The sequence below is a fragment of the Xiphias gladius genome, chromosome 16 (genome assembly GCF_016859285.1).
Source record: "Xiphias gladius isolate SHS-SW01 ecotype Sanya breed wild chromosome 16, ASM1685928v1, whole genome shotgun sequence".
Classification (NCBI taxonomy): Eukaryota; Metazoa; Chordata; class Actinopteri; order Istiophoriformes; family Xiphiidae; genus Xiphias; species Xiphias gladius.
The window spans coordinates 14,892,501-14,910,568 of NC_053415.1; the positions used below are offsets into that span (position 1 = coordinate 14,892,501).

The following is an 18,068-nucleotide window of genomic DNA, read 5'->3' on the forward strand; positions in this document are numbered from 1 at the left end:
ACAGCTCCTGTCAAAAATGTAATTGAAGTCTGAAGTTGTCCGTGTATCTAAATTCACAAATTTCTTTAAATTTAATCTCAACTCTTTGGTCATGCACTTGACTGTACTCACTTTAAGTCCTGCCTTCCATGCATTTATATGTAGGGTTTCATAGAAGGCAAGTATAGTTTAGATGTAGACAGACCACATGTTCATCCTCCTCTTACCATGGCCATAGTATCTATGTATATAAAAATCTTTTACTTACCCAACATTGGGCAAGCCGACAATTCCTATTTTCAATGAGGTGCCGAACCTTCCAATCAGCGGTGGTGGCTTTGGTGCATCATCTCCTTTTCCCTAATAAAGACAATGTGGAGAACTGCAGTCAGAATGAGCACCTGCCATTACATAATCTACAGTACATTCCCATTCTCTCAATGGAGCTAGCCCTTAACAACAACGCACCTTCTTCGGAGCCATTTCTCACACTCAAGTTTTTGCTGACTTCCACAACAGCTCACCAGCTCAGAGAAAAAAAAAAAAAAAACAAACAAAAAAAACTCATTGACAGAAAATGGGCTAAGCTAAGTCCTCAAATGTAACCAGTCGACCGCACTTCAACTGGCTCGCTCCTCACGCTCAAAATAGAACATGCAGCCTCTGGAAATGAAAGTTGACACTGTAAGCTGGCAAGCTGATCTGTACTTCCATATTTAGCTGTCGATACTATCAATGCAGGTTGATGAGCTGCTATAAGATCAGTCTTACAGGGGACTGCTACTTGGAAAGTGGGTCTTGAAAGCGTAGTTCATCTCTGTCAGAGGCTTGAAAACAGCTGCGTGCTTTCTATTAACATTTGAATCATCTGTCTGACAGCCCTCTAACTGAAGACATCCACAAGTTGAATCTCTATACTGACAGGTCCAAACAATTCTGCCACCAAAATAAATTATGACCTGGCAAACTTAAAGTGCAAGGAATAAAACAAACTCATGGGAAACGGCAGATGAGACACAGACATTGTCATTTGAAGCCACCCATAACAAAACAAAGAGGAATAAATACTGTTTTTAGCATTGTTTATATTTTGCAAGGTACAATCACAACCCAAAAATATCTGTAAGAAAAGTAATAACATCTTGACAAAATCTTCATACTTGTGAGCACTTTTTCATTCAACAAGCGTCCTTATGATCAACTATGTACGAGTGTAATCATCATACAACGATATCCAGCTTCAGCACCAGAGAAATAAAGCATAACATCTTGGCACTCATAGTTTCCGCCGACCCCCTTCGAGAGAAGCAGGTGTAGCCGCGTGAACACACAAAATTACTACAATTAGTTAAATGTCCTCAAATAAACTTCCCTCATCAGAAATACAAATTAAAACACACAGGGACACAACCAAAAACCATCACCCAATCCGGCAGCCTGTCTGGTTTAACATGCAGAAAATGAGGATCTAATAATCTGGATTTGAGGCAAGTGAGGCCGGCTTTGTAGAAAGAATTTAAATGAATAGGTCTGAATTAATCATTTATCTTTCGTTGATGGATGCACCCCCACTTAGGCTCATCACAATAGGTGCAGAGCGTTTTGTTCGACCATATAAATCATTCCCATTGTTTAAGGTACATTGATCAATCTAATGGCTTGTAATAGGCTCCTAATTGCCACAGAGAAGTGCTCACGAATGGAGTCCAGAATTACAGATTCAACTCAAAATTCTCACTTGAATGACAAGGCAAGATCATGTTCTCCGCTTTTGTCTCAGGTAGACATCCTCTGAAAAAGCACTGTTATTTAATATTCTAAGTTGATGTGACAGTTGAAATGAGAGTTGAAATCCTTCTAAATAAATTTAAGGCAGAGTATATAAAAGGACAAGTACGTGTATTGTTGCATAAAGAGTCAGTGATTCCTGTGCAGTCTTCTTTGTTAGGACTTAGAGGCATCATTATTCCAGGCTGAGCAGGTCACACTGCTCCTTATTAAGATGTAATACTATACGACTAATCATGTAGGCCTCCATAAGAATATTAACATCTGAAACGGAACAAAAACTGTAATACCTCTCTAATATTCATTTCAAACTAAAATGATGAAATCATGTTTTTAATTGAAAAGATAAATAATGTGATCTTAATTGAAGGGTAAATCTATTTTCTGATTTTTCTTTTTTAATAAAAGAAAATACACTGAAAAGAAATGCTGAAATCTGCGTTAATTTTCATTTAACGCTCGAATTAATTTCACTTCTTTAGCAACAATCAACTTTGTTTATGCAGAGCGGACATTTAATACTGTTAACAGCACTCTGCCAAATTGTCATGATTGCAAAAATGTTTCCATTTTCTTGGCAGCGCTCAGTATTTGATCAGACTGATTTTTATTCACCCTTCCAAAGGTGGGGCTTTACAGCAAAAAAAGAGTATTTGGACAAATTGCGCCTGTGTTGGCTGGCAGCATTCATACTCTATAATGGAGCATTATTTGCCCGTTTTGAATACTGTATTGCACATCTCTCGGTCAAGCCTTTCTCCGGGAAAATTGCTTTAACTTTTAAAGGGATGATGATTCCCATCAGAGCAGGTCAATTTTACATTGTGCCATTACCCGTGAGCATTTTAACAAGCTATGGAATATACTGGCTTATTGAATAGTGATAATAAAAGAAATATATATATATATATATATATATTAAGAGTCACGAGTTTAGGGAAACCGGTGACAAACGCAATCCTCTTAATTGTCCACAATTTAATTAAATGCCTGATTAGGTTGGCATTAAATTTTATTTCTCAGCTACAAGACAGGCAACGTGCCTCCTGTTAAATCAATTTAATGGAGATGACTGGCGGCCTTACAGCAGGCACCCCTGGATGCTGCTCAAACTTTTTTTTCCGACTACAAAATACTTGTCTTTTTTAAAATGGGATCTATACGTGCTGATAAAGCAAGCTGCCATTTTTAATTAACCCCTCATTACCCCCCCCCCCCCCCAAAAAAAAAAAAAAAACAAAAAAAAAAACAAGTAGACGGGGGGTGGGTGAGGGGCGAGAACACACGCACAAGCACTGACGCGCGTAGATTTTGGCTGGAAGTGAACAAACTCTAAGTTAGTTTATCGATTACAATGTGTTTTCTTTAGGTATTCAGTGGCGGGTCGTTACCTTCAGACAGCTCATAAATAATCTAACCGCGGTATGAGAAGCGAGGTCTGTGCTGTCAGGCCTGTTTTCTGGACTTCTTCACTAAACTTAATCCATCTCTGATTTTCCAATATGAACACAAGGACTTGAAATATTCAGGATGGACCATCTAACACCAGTCCTTACCCCCCTCCCGTGCATTACAGCTGTACCATGGCTATATCGACTCTTTAGATAAAGTCATCAGCAACGACAGCGTCTCGCGCACTGTTCGGGAGACTCTGGACTTAAATAGCGACAATTTCTCCATGACGTGTTGCGCACGATCTGAATATTGAAAATCAGACGGGAGAACCTGGGACTACACGGAGGAGCGTGTCCCCGCGATCCGCAAACGCTTTGAAATGAGTGGAGAAGCTTACCTCGTGGAGAACTGTCGCGTGAACTCAATTTCTGAGACATTGAGCCTTCGTGTGAGAATACATAAAAATAACGGCATGCATTAAAAAAAAAACAAAACAAAAAAAACAAAAACATACCAAATCGGGTCTTGCATGACAGTCCGAGCAGACGCTGCACAACAGATGATTGACGGCGGGGTTTTTGGTGTTTCTGTCTGGGGTCGAGTCTCTCATTGGCTGACTTCCTCCCCAGGCACGAACGCAGCCATGAGATTGGCTGCGCGTCCTCGCCAGCTGTACTTCAAAGAACACGCTCTCTACAACTAGGTAGTGTTGAGAGCTGCGGGACAGGAGAGAAACCGTGTGACCCGAGTCAAACACGGTGAGTCTGAGTCAAATTGGAGCCGTGCAGCACTGAAATCGCGAGCACTCTCATCAACTGCCCAGACCCTGGATATGGCTACGTCTATACTTGGGGTGAGTCTGACTTTGTGCGCAGAAGTTGTGCGTAAAGTTATTGTAGCTTACTTTCCACGGTCAAAAAAATAGAAATAAAAATAAAGTGTTTACTGCTTTCTCGAGCATGCAAGCGTTCGGAGTTCTGATTTATTAGTGTCATTTAACATAACTTTACTTATTTCGGCATTTACTTGTTGTTAAATGTTAAATGCGGATAAAGCTTGGCGGCAACTTAATCAAACCAGACCTCATCCAACTTTGCAGTGTTTATGGTATTTCCTACTCTCCATGGTACAGCCGATCTGATAGTAAACATTTTGAAAGAGTTTGTAAAAATGTTCATCGTTATTTCGTACGTTATGTTTCATTTATGTTATACGCGGGGTAAAACAGATACTTTTAATCTGTTTCGCCTCCTGTCCCTCCAGTTCAAATGCCACTTTTGAATTACCAGTTGTTGGAATTCATTTGTTGAAGTGCTGTTTGGTCGTGAATCGGTCGTCTGCTTCCCAGCTATCCGGGTTAAACCGGCATCTGTCAGCCACTATCTGTCGTTGCCTGTTTTAAGTCCAACTTTTCGCGTGTTTTTCAGGAAGAGCCACGGTTTGGAACTACACCTCTAGCTATGCTGGCTGCGACTTGCAACAAAATCGGTAACACCAGTCCGCTTACAACTTTACCCGACTCCAGCGCTTTCTCAAAAGGTGGATTTCATCCGTGGAAAAGGTCCTCCTCCAGCTGTAACTTGGGATCCAGCCTGCCCGGTTTCACAGTAGCAACAAGCCGCGCATCGACAGGACTAACACCGACCAGTGGCACAGGCAACAGCGCCTTTTGCTTAGCCTCCACCTCCCCGACCTCGTCTGCGTTTTCCACAGAGTACAGCGGTCTGTTCTCCAACTCTGCGAGCGTCACGTCCCAAGAGTCCGGACAGTCGGCTTTTATCTCCAAAGTCCACACATCAGCAGAGACTCTGTACCCGCGGGTGGGGATGGCGCACCCGTACGAGTCGTGGTACAAGTCCGGCTTCCACTCCACCATCTCTGGCGATGTTGCGAACGGAGCGTCTTCCTGGTGGGATGTCCACACTAACCCCGGGTCGTGGCTCGATGTCCAAAATCCCGCAAGCACCCTACAGACCTCGCTGCACTCCGGGACGCCCCAGGCGATCCACTCCCAGCTGAGTGGCTACAACCCGGACTTCTCCTCGCTGACCCACTCGGCGTTCAGCTCCACTGGAATCAGCCCCTCCGCGTCCCATCTACTGTCCACAAGTCAGCACCTGTTAACGCAGGACGGTTTCAAAACCGTCATCCCCACTTACACAGACGCTTCTGCCGCCAACGCCATGATTTCTGGGGGCAGTTCAGGAATAAGTAGCTCGTCGAGGTCGTCCAGGCGGTACTCCGGCAGAGCAACATGTGACTGTCCGAACTGCCAGGAGGCTGAGCGGCTGGGACCCGCCGGGGCCAGCCTGCGGAGAAAGGGACTCCACAGCTGCCACATTCCCGGCTGCGGTAAAGTGTACGGAAAGACCTCTCACCTCAAAGCGCATTTGCGATGGCACACCGGCGAGCGGCCTTTTGTCTGCAACTGGCTTTTCTGTGGGAAAAGGTTCACTCGGTCCGACGAGCTCCAGAGACACCTTCGCACCCACACCGGCGAGAAACGGTTTGCGTGCCCGGTGTGCAACAAGCGCTTTATGCGGAGTGACCATTTGAGCAAGCACATCAAAACGCACACGGCCGGTGGAGGAGGCAAAAAGGGGAGCGACAGTGACACCGACACCAGCAACCTGGAGACCCCGAGGTCCGAGTCCCCAGAACTTATTTTGGAGGGGGTAAATCCCAGAATCGCTGTTAAGGATCCGTCTCCTCACGACGAGCCCTGATCAGGCGACACCCCAAAATCGAACCAGATTCAAAACTGCACAGCGTTGAAAACGGGTCTTACTTGACAGACGACACAGGAGAAAATATTCCGAGAAGCGGTTGCAAAGTCTAAAAAAAAAATCTATCCTCCACAGGCGTAACGAGTGTTTCATTCGTAAATCCATCTAAAGAAACCCGGAGTGATTTACTGTAGGCCTTTGGAAATTTTTAGGGACAACTTGAAAATGAGATGGATGTTTGCTAAGCGTGCGCCAAACCTGTTGAACTTTGGTTGGACAGTGTGAGTTACATCTTGTATATTGCCCACTAAACTATGTGTTATTTTCATGTAAATGTTAGGCTATGATTGTTTTATTCGTGTTGGTATCCTGGAAATCAGGGAGTTTACTTTCGACGCACTTTGTGGATATGTATGTACACAGCTTTTTCAACTTTGGTTAACCATTTTATTTCTTTGCTAAAAAAAATATCTATATATAAATGTTTACCTGTATAAAGTCACACGTATAAGACTTTCATTTTATCGTAATTAAAACATCTTAAAAAAGGCTTTAACTGTGTGATGTAGATTTCATATTTTTGTTTAATTATCTGTTAGGTTTTAGATTTGAAAAATAAATATACATTTTTATTTAATTTGGAAAATTATTTTAAAGGCTGAGTGCTGTTCATAGGCTACTTTTTCTTAAAACCACCTATAATACATTGACTTTCACTGTTTCCCCTATGGAATAAATCAATGTTTAATGCCCCGGAAAAGACATTTCATGCCTAAATGAAAATCTTGTTAAATGGTATTAATTATGACTTGGAGCACATCGCAGCCCCATGTGTCTTGTATTTGCGATTAGGGATTCGTGTCTTATCAAATATCTAATTAATCTCCGAGACACCTTTTGTTCAGTTTCACTTTATCGGGGGGTTTCTAAGGGGGTTTGATGACAAAGGTCCCTGAATATTTATTCTAATTGTCCAAATTAACTGTTGTCATTTGCATACCAATCGATGGGCCGAGAATAAGGATATGGCTTCTGTCTCTTTGCCAGAAACCGCATAGCTGTTATGGGAACAGTTTTTTAAACTTCAGAAAAAACGAAGGGGCAAAGAGTCACATGCAAATGCTGCATTAGAAATGGTCTTTGCTCGGCGCAGTCAAATGGTGCCTGCATGTTATTTGAATATCAGTGGCCCCGTATTGAAAGGGTTCAAGGATGCTCTCTGACTTCTTTGTGCTTACCCAGTGCAGCGTCCGACTCTCAAAAGAGAAAGCCGGGGAATAATTACAGCGTGAGCCCGGGGTTCGGAATACGTCAGGGAAAAGCATCTCCTCCTGACACCCTCTTTTTCCTTTCTTTGTTTCTTTCTTTTTTTTTTTTTCGAAGAGGATGTTAAATTGACCAGAAAGCAATAGAGGGAAATTATTTTCATTTCCTTTTGTGCAACAGCGGCATCAAGGAAACGGTCAGATAGCGAAAACTATCAAATTAGATTTAGACCATTTGAATTTCATCAAAATATAAAAAGAAACACTAGCAGCAACCCTTAATGGAAGAAACGTTGAAATTTAAAATGATACGACACGTTTAGCAGTTCAAATAATTTTTTTGTTTGTTGTTTTTTTTAGATAAAATTTAATGGTCAATCTTTTTTCTCGCCTTTTTGAGACTGAACGTATAAAATTTAGGCCTAAATTGTGAATAAAAGGAAGAAAATTTCGCTCAATTTAGGTGGTTAAAAATATACCTTTTTGAAATTCGACACATTTTGCCCATATTAAAACATAAAATACCGGTCTGCATTAAATAAAAAAAATATAGTGCAGCGTTACTTCATCTCCATGCTCTCACTGCTCGCTTTTGCTTCCTTTCTGATATATTCTGTATTTTCACGCTGGATGTTTGGACAGAAATCACATTTGCTCTGTTTGAGTTTGACGCCCGCAAAAACCCAGAGGGACGTATTTCACAGCTTTAGGGATTAGGCACATTATGTCATGTCAGTCAGAGAAACCGAACTGAATTTTTTAGAATTATTATTAAAAAATATATATTGTGCGCAAAAGTGTGATAATTTGCTATCAGGTGTCCAGAACCCGAAAGAACAATTTAGTACTCAATGGGAATACACAAGCGTAATGAATCAACAGACAAATTCACATCTTCATCGTCCATCAGATCTATGAGGATGACATTCGTTTCATTCATTGCAAATAAAAGGCATTGAACTGAGAGGATTAAACTTTTAATCAGAAAATAAAAGTCCAGATTTTTGATGACGTCAACACCCGTCGAAGCATCACAGCTCACAATGTCGATACCCCCCCCCCCAAAAAAAAAAAGACAGCAACGAAGGGAGGATATAAACTGCAGCAACAGAAATAGTCTTTCTAGCAGCCAACTGAATATGAAAATGAGTCCAAGATTTTCCCATCAACAGATTAGAGCTGCAATTTGCTCCAAATGGCAATCAATTAATTTATACCGTCACACAGTACAAGAAAACACGAGAGGGCAATGGGCTGCATCTAGATATTTTCTGTCGACTGCTTCCCTCTACTGGAGGAAAAGGAGAAAGCCCACATGCGCAATATCTGCAGGTTGATGTTTAAATAGAGGGATTCTGTTTGATTACCAAGAGAACTACTTAACAGCAACTGCAAAAAAAAAAAAACAACAACATAAAACTTAAAAGCTTTTTCACGTTTTGTTCACTGTTATTGTATAAGGTAAAAAAAAAGTCTTCAAAAAAGTCAACGCTTCCTTTTAGCTCTGTCTTGGCTTCTCTCTCTTCTCTCCCTACTCCTACTTCTTCCTCTGTCCTCCCTTTCTTTCCCCCTTTCCCTGCTTCTGCTCCTCCCATCTGCTGTTCTGCCTTTCCTTCCATCTGCGCTACTTCTGTTCCTCTCACCGTCTCTACTGCTGCGCCTGTCTTTACCTCTGTCCTCCCTGCCTCTCTCGCGGCTCCTACTTCTGTCCAAACCAGACTTCGAGCTGCTAGGTCTCTGCCTGTCCCTGCTGGTGTGTCTCTTTCTCTCTTGACCTCCCTCCGACTTGATCTTGTTCTCCGGGCTGCGATTTCGACTCCTGCTCCTTCCCCTCTCTCTCTGTGTTGGTCTATAATCTCGGGACTCCTCTTCCTGCCGCCTCTGTCCAGTGTGAGGACTCGGTGACCTGCTCCTGTGAGAAGAGGCCTTTTTCCGACTCTTGACTCGCCGCTCGCTTTTTGAGCTGTTATCCCAACAGGAATCTTTCTTCTTGTTCTTCTCTCTCTTTTGGCTCTTGAACTTGCCATGTCTATCTGAATCTGAGCCACTATCACTGCTGCTGCTGGAGGAGTCACTGGAACTGCCACTGCTTTCATGCCTTTTCGTGTGCTTTCTTTTGCTTTTCTTCTTCTGTTTTTTGCTCTTCTTTTTCTTGGCCTTCTTCTTTTCCTGGCGATCAAGTTTTCTGTAAAACAGCAACAAAACATATCTGTTCAATGAAAATTTTCCAACAAGGCAGATTATAGATGTCCAATATGAGTAAAATAAATTCTATGAATCACATCGAGGTTTAAGGGCAATGTTAAAGGACATGTAAGCTAATTAAAAAGCACTGCACCAGAAGGGAGAGCAATCAAATTATATATTTATTCTTTTTAAACACCTGATATGCATACACATTACAAGCACACAAGGTTTTCAAATTTAATAGCAAATTTATAGAACATCATGGTAACCCTGTAATTCATCACATCATTAATCAGGGATTTCCTTTCAGCTTACTGTATCAATATGAATGTTAAAAATATTCAAACCTTGTTAGAAATATAATTTAATTTTGGCTCAATAATCAGAATGCAGTTCAATTCTTTCAAGCCTTTATACATAAAGAGTTGTAAACTGTGCAACATTTTTACCGGAGGAGCTTCTGTTTTTCCTTGGTTGATAATGACTTCAGAAATTCCACCTCAGGATCCTCCTCTTCATCGCTGGCAACAAATTCCTGTAAAAGTACACAGCACATTGAAATTTGCATTGAAATAAAAGAACAACACACATATAAATACCGCTCCCCAAGCGAAAACTGAGCAAATCTATATTTGATTATATCAGCTGAACATCTTTAAACAATGATAAAATCTGTATTATCAAATCTTGACCTTTGTTGCTTTAATAACTGGCCACTTTGCAGCATTTATACATGCCAGGTATAGATATAGTTAATCTTTGTGTTTGTACATCGTCCTGTGCGTGCAAAGATGGGAGTGTGAGACAGACAATTACCTGTGATGGATCACAAACAGTAGCATTCCTACCAAGGACACATTTTTTCAGGGCAAACCCACTGTTTCGCATCTCCGCCATTAACTCTGAGGGGTGCATCGACGGACCTGTTAGCACAAATCACAGCCTCAGAGTCCCATTGATGTCAAACCCATGCCAACCACTATCTCCACAGTGGGAATTTCAGGGGCGGCTTTGTTAACAGAATGGGACATCAAATCAACTCACTCCACTTCCGGCTGAGCAAATCATACAATATCATTCTCTGCCAAAGCAGCAGTTAGGGGAATCAGAATACACAATAATTACATTTTTTTCTCCCGGCACAGGAGGGGGGCCATTACAGCACTCCACCATCAACACCATGCACTGACTGGACTCTCCCCGGGTAAACATTATTACTTTACTACTCAACTCGCTGATTGCAGAACTCAGAATCAGCTCAAGACTGGGAGCTCCGGCTGAAACCTGAGAGGAAAGGTACAGTCGGTACACCTGCTGCAAAGTCTGTGACAGACGAAAGACGAAAGCTAACCTACTGGCCACGAATATCAAGCGGCGCAGATATTCTGGATTCCTGTTCTTTTGTATACACATTAAATTATCCTAGTTTTTAAATTGCATAACTTTAAACAAACATATTTAACAGAAATACACACACCTGTGTGTATTTCTGTTAAATATATATACATAGATATATATATCTATATCTATATATACATAGATATATATATCTATATCTATATATACATAGATATATATATCTATATACACACACACACACACACACACACACACACACACACATTACATGAAAATAAAATCTCTATATGGAATGGCTGTTTTTTGTTTACATACATATCAAAGCATGTTAACATTTAATTACATGGATAAAACCTCCACACTTAAAACAAAAGAACTGCAGGGGAAAAAGTTTAAAATTATGTTTTACACAAATATTGAATGCACTATACCTGCTGCCTCCTCTGAGGCCACAGAGCTGGCATTGATACCAGACAGCCCATAGAGAGGACACTCTCTGTCTGTGTTCACATGGCCCCATTTGTGACATTTGATGCATCTCACGTTGCGCACCTGTGAAGTTAACAACAACAGACGTTAGCAATTGACTCAATAATGAAAATGCATGCATAATAATGTAAACAAAACCATACTCTACATATCCTTTTAAAAAATGACTGCAACACCTGATTAAAAGGCAAAATACATTTCACTACTGTTTTAGACTTTAAATTAATGATGAGCTCTGGTTTGATTTCTGAGAATGTGCAATGTATAATTATTACAGTGTATATTGTAATGTATTGGTTCACAATATTTTAAGCTTCTGATCCATTAATAAAAAATAAAAAATAAAAAAATAAAAATCAGTGTCTACATGTGACCCCTGGTCACAGTTTATGGCTTGATTGTGAACATGTGTAGCAAACACTGTAACTAAAGTGTAATTTTTCTGTTTCATGTGGTTTCAATTATAGGACTGGGAAGAGGTGAAAGTTACCCAGTATTTCACAAGAAAAAAAAAAAAAAAAAAACACAAAACACAAAACAAAACCCTGCGAAAAATAAACTAATTTTGTTAAAAAGACATAGTATGTTTCATTTTGTTTCTTATTTTTTTCCTCAACTTGTGATCCCCTCAGATTTAAACCCCCAGGTTTGGAATCATTACGCACCTGAATTCCAAATGGCTGATCTCTAATATTCATGTCATCCTTTGCATACCTACATGTGAAAATTAAAAATAAAAACAGCACAAATTCTGGGAGAACATTGGACAATACTCTCAGAAAATGTCATTGGTTATAAATACAACCACTTACTTCTCTCGAGGAGCTACCTTCTGCCACTCAAATTTGTACTCTTCTTCCCCCTCCTGACAAATAAACACATTTCATAATGGATTTCAGTATGTAACTATTTCTTGTTATAAATGATTGGAAACCCATTTAAACCACATCCAACATGCTGAACATGTGTTCAAACTCAGAATGTATATAGATTGTGGAATTGAGTAGGTTTGTTATTTGCTCTACTTTACCTCGTTCTTTTCCTCTTTAGGACAGAAGACAGTTATGAAGAAAAGAACAAGTATTAAAATGTTAATACATTATTATCTTAAGAATCAAATGTTTGAAACTGGAAGTAATGTTTACCGGGGATTCAGCAGAGATGGTCGGCTCAAATGATTATTTACCTTTAGATGCTCCAGGTGGAGCCTCGTACATGAAATTGAGGCCATTTTTAACACGATCATCCCCCATCAACAACCTGGAGGTTAGAAAACAAGATTGATAAACTTCATGACAATTTTATTGTAGAATTCAACAACATTTACAACATGAATTTGGAAAAGGTCTCGGGAAAATGTCCACTGGATTTCTCCACAGATTGCTAAAGTTAATGTTGTATAAAAACCTTTCCTTTTGCTGAGTCAAACATTCAGTATGCATTAATCAGTAAATTGACAATACATCTGTTTAAAAAAAAAAATCTGATATTAATTTTTTTTTTTTTTTTTTTAAATGGAGGTACAAGATAACATCCTGTATATTTATATAACCTGTTGTTGTAAGTGTCCTGCTCTTTCAGGTATGCCTGCATAAGTTCTTCTTGCTTTTTCTTCTCGAAACTTAGTTTCTGCTCTGCTATCCATACCTGTTTGAAGAAGAGAAAAGGACATACAGCACACATTCAAAATAATTTTTTGGATCAGTTCACTTGCCTGACACACAAACACTTACACAAGTAATTTGGCTACAAGGAGGTTCAATTTTTGTGAACAATATGCAATCACTGCCCTGTACCTACCCTATGCTGCGTTTTGGAGCTGAGATGATAAGTCAAATAACGGAGTAGGTGATTAGGTGGCCAACTGAAAAATGCCAGTAATTTTTGAGGGCTTCAGCTTTTTAAATTTGAAGATTTGTTGCTTTTGTTTGTTTTGTAGAGTAGTAAATTGAATATCTTTGCATTTTTGACTGTGGGTTGAAAAAAAACATCAACTAGGACTCTTAGAATTTGTAGTGGGCATTTTAAACCATTTAAAAAAAAAAAAAATATTTTTAATTTTTTTTTATGTTACTTTAAGGCCTCATGTAAATGAATGAATAAAGCAAACAAACGTTTAGGTCATTTCTAATTTCATTTATTCATAAAGTTGAAGGGTTGTGAAGTATATAAACAAAAATACATTTTTATATCTGCTACATATCAGATATACAAATGTATTTGTATATCAGTTATATAAATACAATTTTATAACTGATATGTAGCAGAGGGGGCTCAGAGCCTAATTTCATCTGCAGTTCCTTGGCTAAATACAACATTTGCACATACTGTATATTAAACCACCTTAACAATCAGCAGTGGGTTGTGTAGCAACTACAGTGTATTACATATGGAAATCCATGGTCAGCATTCGTTTTCAAATACGGAGAATTCAGTGAAAGAAAGCGTAATTAAAAGCTGTGATGTCTCGTTCAGAACATTAACCTTGGCTCTCCCTCTAAACACAGTGATGGCAAAGTGAACTGAAGAAAGCTGGACTGAACATCGTCACTTTAACTTAGCTACGAATAATGATAGCTATAGCTTTATTCAACTACAACGCTACATAGGCCCCTTAAGTTGTTTGTCTACACTCATGATTCATAGTGAATAAAGCCTCTAGTCTATGGTCAACATTTTCTATCAAGCAATCATAAAAGCGGCTCATGTTAGCTCTCGCTAAGTAGCAAACTGGGCTAGCAAAAGCAATACATAGTAAGCATAGCTCGTTAGCTAGTAGGCTAATCTGCTGTTTTATAGCCTCAAGAAGTATAGCTACCTGCAACTAGCACTCACCTTTTTGATATTAGACTTCGACGCAGGGTGGAAATCTTTCTTGCACATGAAATTTGCAAACGATTTCCCCATGGTTGAAAGCCTATAACGTTATCTGAACTGAAAACTTAGCGAACGGAGTCGTTAGCACAGCTTCCCCCACTTCTAAACAAATGTGTCCGCATGAAGACGGTTCTACATTGGTTAGCCGTTGACGTACAGAAGTAAATTATGCTTCAAACTTGATTTATATTTGAAACCAGTGACTGTATATATTGAAACTGCAACTGAATGGCAAACACACAATATCACAACAACAACAGAGCTAAATTACTTGGAAAATATAAACCAAAAACAACATTCTTTAATTGATTTTGTGCATGAGGTTAAAGGGTAATACATCTCCTTCACAGACAGCGCTTATCCATTTTGATAATGAAAATGACACCGTCATCATTTATATATATATATATATAAGTATTTCCTATCAGATCATAGAAACGTTAAAAAATACAAAACTGATTTGTTTTGGAGGACAATACAATAGGCTCTAGTAATCGTAATAGCCATCGTAATAATATAGAATGAGGAAAACAGGTTAAACAAAAAAATATTCTGTAAAAATGTGAGCCTGTAACTCGCGTCACTACGAATATAAAACGTGCTTCGCCGCGGTCACGTGACGGCAGCGTTTCCCTGTGAACTGACGAAGTCATATGGAGACAGAAATAAGAATCGAAACTGACACCGACACCGTCGGTGCTCGGCAAGACCAGAAAACATAGGTAAGGTTAACCTTGTTGTATCGGTGAGTATAGTCACAGCGTTACATGGCACTGCACACTTTGAACCTAACATTTAGCTCCTAATCTGAACTCATACCAGTGAGGTGTATTCAAAGCCTTGGTGCAGTGGTTGCTTATGCTAAGGTAACCATGCCCTTCAAATCTGACCATTAGATATAAGTGTGTTGTGTGTCTTTAATTTGTGTTACCCAACCAGTCAATTGTTCTCTCTGTTTACTCTCAGCAGGTTTGCGATTCAAAATGCAGCCATCCTCCTGTGACACCTTTGTGGCTCTGCCCCCCTCCACCGAGGGACAACGCATCGTCTTCGGGAAAAACTCTGACAGGCCCTGTGATGAAGTCCAGGAGGTGGTGTATTTTCCTGCCAGAGACTACGGTGCAGAGGAGAAGGTTGAGGTAGTTGACACACGACAGCGTGTTATTGCCCTCCAACTCTCAAGTTTCTCACATTGGGTACTTGGTGAACGAGCCGTTAGATAACCATTAACAGCCTCTGTCCCTGTGTCTTGTCTTGTCAGTGTACCTACATAGAGATTGAGCAGGTTGCCCATACTCATGCAGTTGTGTTGAGCAGACCAGCGTGGCTGTGGGGGGCAGAGATGGGCGCAAATGAGCATCAAGTGTGTATTGGGAATGAGGCAGTGTGGGGCAGAGAAAGTGCTGATGGTGACGAGGCTCTCCTTGGCATGGATCTTGTCAGGTAAACCCCTCGTAAACGGAGTTGTCTTTATTTCCGAGCCTCTGTTACTTGCCAAACTATGATCATCGTGTGGTGCAAAGCCAAATTTAATGACATCGTAGCAGCCAGAAGCAATTTCCTATGATTTTTTTTTCTTCAGCTGGCTTTTGTCAGTTCAGAATACATTTGTGAGAAACACTCATAGACAAAACATGAATCTGCGACCCTACAATTTCACAGGCTTGGACTTGAGAGAGCTGACACAGCTGAGAAAGCGCTGGATGTTATTACTGAGCTGCTGGAGAAATATGGTCAGGGAGGATCTTGTATGGAGGATGAGTGTAGCTTCACCTACCACAACAGCTTCCTCATCTCAGACAGGAAGGAGGCATGGCTGCTGGAAACTTCAGGAAAGTACTGGGCTGCGGAAAGAGTTCAAGGTAGGAGAGACCTACAGAAAAGGAACATTAAGAGCGGGCACCTATTTGCTCTGCTCATGCAATGGAATGAGTTCAAAAGACCCTTTATTGTTAGGCCTGCAGCATTTCCATATGTGATTCATTAGTTGAAACCACACAGATAAACTGGTTCCTGTGTATATGTCATCCATTAAATGGCAAGAAGTTGCAGTATAAAATGCCAAATATATATGCATGTCTCAGGGAGTTCAGAAACAGTGTTTCCATTACATAGTGTGACCACCAGAGAGCGCTGGCAAGTTTATTTTTCTACCATAAATTGTCCTGCTCAGTGCATATATTAGTCACAATTCTTAAATAACCAAATTTAAGGGGATTTTTAAACTCAATCTCACTAATGGCGCCTGCCTCAAAAATACAGTATCTGTCAGGCTACAGTAGCATTCCATAATAGCTGCCAGTCCAAGCCTTTTTTTTATGTTTATTGTGCCTTTAAATTTTTTCCACTTTTCTTAATTTAAGGAACACCTTCCGTTTGTTTTCTTGTTACCGCAGTCATAACTGAGGTCAATTTAAAACAGCCTCGCAAGAATATGTAGTAGTAGAGTTTTCTAATGACACACTGGACTCCTTAGGTTGCTGCTGAATAATGACATTACATGCATCGTAGCAGTATGTTTTCATTTTGATGGCTAACCCTCGCATTTTACCCTTCTCTAGGTGGATATCGCAACATTTCAAACCAGTATGGCATAACAACTAAGATAGACAAGGAACATCCAGAAATGAGGGAATATGCAAGAAGCAAGGGTTGGTGGGATGGAGAGTCTCAGTTCAACTTTGCTACAGTTTACTCCTTTACGACTACAGCCAGAATTGAAGCCTCATGGAGCCGACTCTCTGAGGGGAAGAAGTTGTTGGAAAAGAGCAACGGTTAGTTAATGCGCACTTCACTGTTGAAATGTGGGACTCCATCAGGAAAAAACGTTACATGACTTCTACCACTGTTTATGCACGTGTTGATTTTATTTCCTTAAGGCCACATCACAGCCCAGACAATGATGGATATCCTGAGGGATAAAGATAGTGGCATCAACATGGAGGGCATGTTCATGACTACAGGAAGTATGGTGTCTGTGATTCCCACGAACCCTGCTCTGCCAGGGGTTCACTATTTTACAGCGACTCCAGGCCCTGAAAGGTAAAGAACTTGATCATACTTCAGCTGGTAAAGCCCCCTTTAAAGTCATTTTCACTGCTGTTTCTGATGATTTACAAAGTGATTATTTTTGTAAAACAGGTCTGTATTCAAGCCGTTCATCTTTGTGAAACACACCAAACAGTTGAAAGAGACGACTTCTCCCAGTTACGGTCCAGATGACCCTGTAAAGAAGAAACCCCGCTTCCAGAGCAAGCCTGACCGCAAACATGAGTTGTTTGTCAAGCATGAAGTGGTGACTGCCATCATTGACACTTACAAGGTTTAACAATTTTTAATTCAAGCCTGCAGTTTACCTAAATTTGTTATTTAGTTTAGTATGGCACCTGTCTGCAGAAAATGTACTAAGAAATGATATTTTCTATTTTTTTTTTTTTTCGTCTATAGGACAGAGGAAAAAAGATCACAGACAATATGAGGCAGCTAGAGAAGGAGATGATGAAAAAGATGGAGGTGCTTCTTTCATATGGTGTTTTGGAGCCTGATTGTTTGGCAAATCTGTTCACAAGCTCGGTCCAGGAGGAGATGGCTACGTACAGCAAAAGCTAAGAGGCCCACAGACTTGTTTTGTTGGAACCACAAACGGGTCTCTAGGGTGAAACTAGTAGTACATGTCTCTGCAGTTTGTTCACCTTTTTAGTGGGGTACAAATACAAACATGCTTGAATAGTAAATCAGAGCATAACATTAATAAAACCATTGTATAAAAAATAAAGCAGGATACTCAGGCAGTAAAATGTTGTAAAGGATGGATTAAATAGTAACCATTGACCAGAAATACAGGACAGAACATATTAATTATCTGATACAGGATTTTAGGGTTCAGTTGAGAAATTTATTTTAAAATAAATCAAGATCATAAATAAGCAGCTTTTGACAGACACTGTTTGCTACACATTGTATTAAAGTATTTTAATATTTGCTTTTACATCATTTTTTTCAA

The 18,068-nt window shown here is 40.1% G+C and overlaps 4 protein-coding genes across 6 annotated transcripts in view; 2 read left to right on the forward strand and 2 right to left on the reverse strand.

Annotated features, from left to right (window-relative positions):
• LOC120801578 (obg-like ATPase 1) overlaps nt 1-462 on the reverse strand; it is a 42,255-nt gene extending 41,793 nt beyond the window's left edge. Inside the window, exons 1-2 of the mRNA XM_040148724.1 lie at nt 448-462; nt 248-339 (exon numbers count right to left, since the gene is read on the reverse strand). Coding sequence (XP_040004658.1) covers nt 248-339; nt 448-462 — 107 coding nt within the window. The remainder of the gene's footprint in view (nt 1-247; nt 340-447) is intronic.
• Nucleotides 463-3,994: 3,532 nt separating this feature from the next.
• On the forward strand, nt 3,995-5,888 carry sp9 (sp9 transcription factor). Its single transcript, XM_040148723.1, has 2 exons — nt 3,995-4,015; nt 4,590-5,888. The coding sequence occupies exons 1-2, from the start codon at nt 3,995-3,997 to the stop codon at nt 5,886-5,888; spliced, it is 1,320 nt and encodes a 439-aa protein (XP_040004657.1).
• A 2,261-nt stretch (nt 5,889-8,149) lies between these two features.
• On the reverse strand, nt 8,150-14,210 carry cir1 (corepressor interacting with RBPJ, CIR1). The gene is made up of 10 exons (XM_040147524.1): nt 14,024-14,210; nt 12,741-12,835; nt 12,375-12,448; nt 12,219-12,232; nt 12,001-12,053; nt 11,854-11,902; nt 11,131-11,251; nt 10,157-10,263; nt 9,790-9,875; nt 8,150-9,338 (listed from the first exon to the last, which is right to left on the reverse strand). The coding sequence occupies exons 1-10, from the start codon at nt 14,093-14,095 to the stop codon at nt 8,639-8,641; spliced, it is 1,371 nt and encodes a 456-aa protein (XP_040003458.1). The 5' UTR covers nt 14,096-14,210; the 3' UTR covers nt 8,150-8,638.
• Nucleotides 14,211-14,677: 467 nt separating this feature from the next.
• On the forward strand, nt 14,678-18,020 carry scrn3 (secernin 3). 3 transcript variants are annotated; one of them, XM_040148351.1, is made up of 8 exons: nt 14,678-14,787; nt 15,032-15,204; nt 15,327-15,508; nt 15,728-15,927; nt 16,627-16,839; nt 16,945-17,107; nt 17,207-17,387; nt 17,513-18,019. In XM_040148351.1, the coding sequence occupies exons 2-8, from the start codon at nt 15,049-15,051 to the stop codon at nt 17,672-17,674; spliced, it is 1,257 nt and encodes a 418-aa protein (XP_040004285.1). In that variant the 5' UTR covers nt 14,678-14,787; nt 15,032-15,048; the 3' UTR covers nt 17,675-18,019. The 3 variants fall into 3 exon arrangements, with proteins under 3 accessions (XP_040004285.1, XP_040004286.1, XP_040004287.1); XM_040148352.1 differs by having other exon boundaries at nt 15,035-15,204; XM_040148353.1 differs by lacking the exon at nt 14,678-14,787 and having other exon boundaries at nt 15,036-15,204; nt 17,513-18,020.
• Nucleotides 18,021-18,068: the final 48 nt, after the last annotated feature.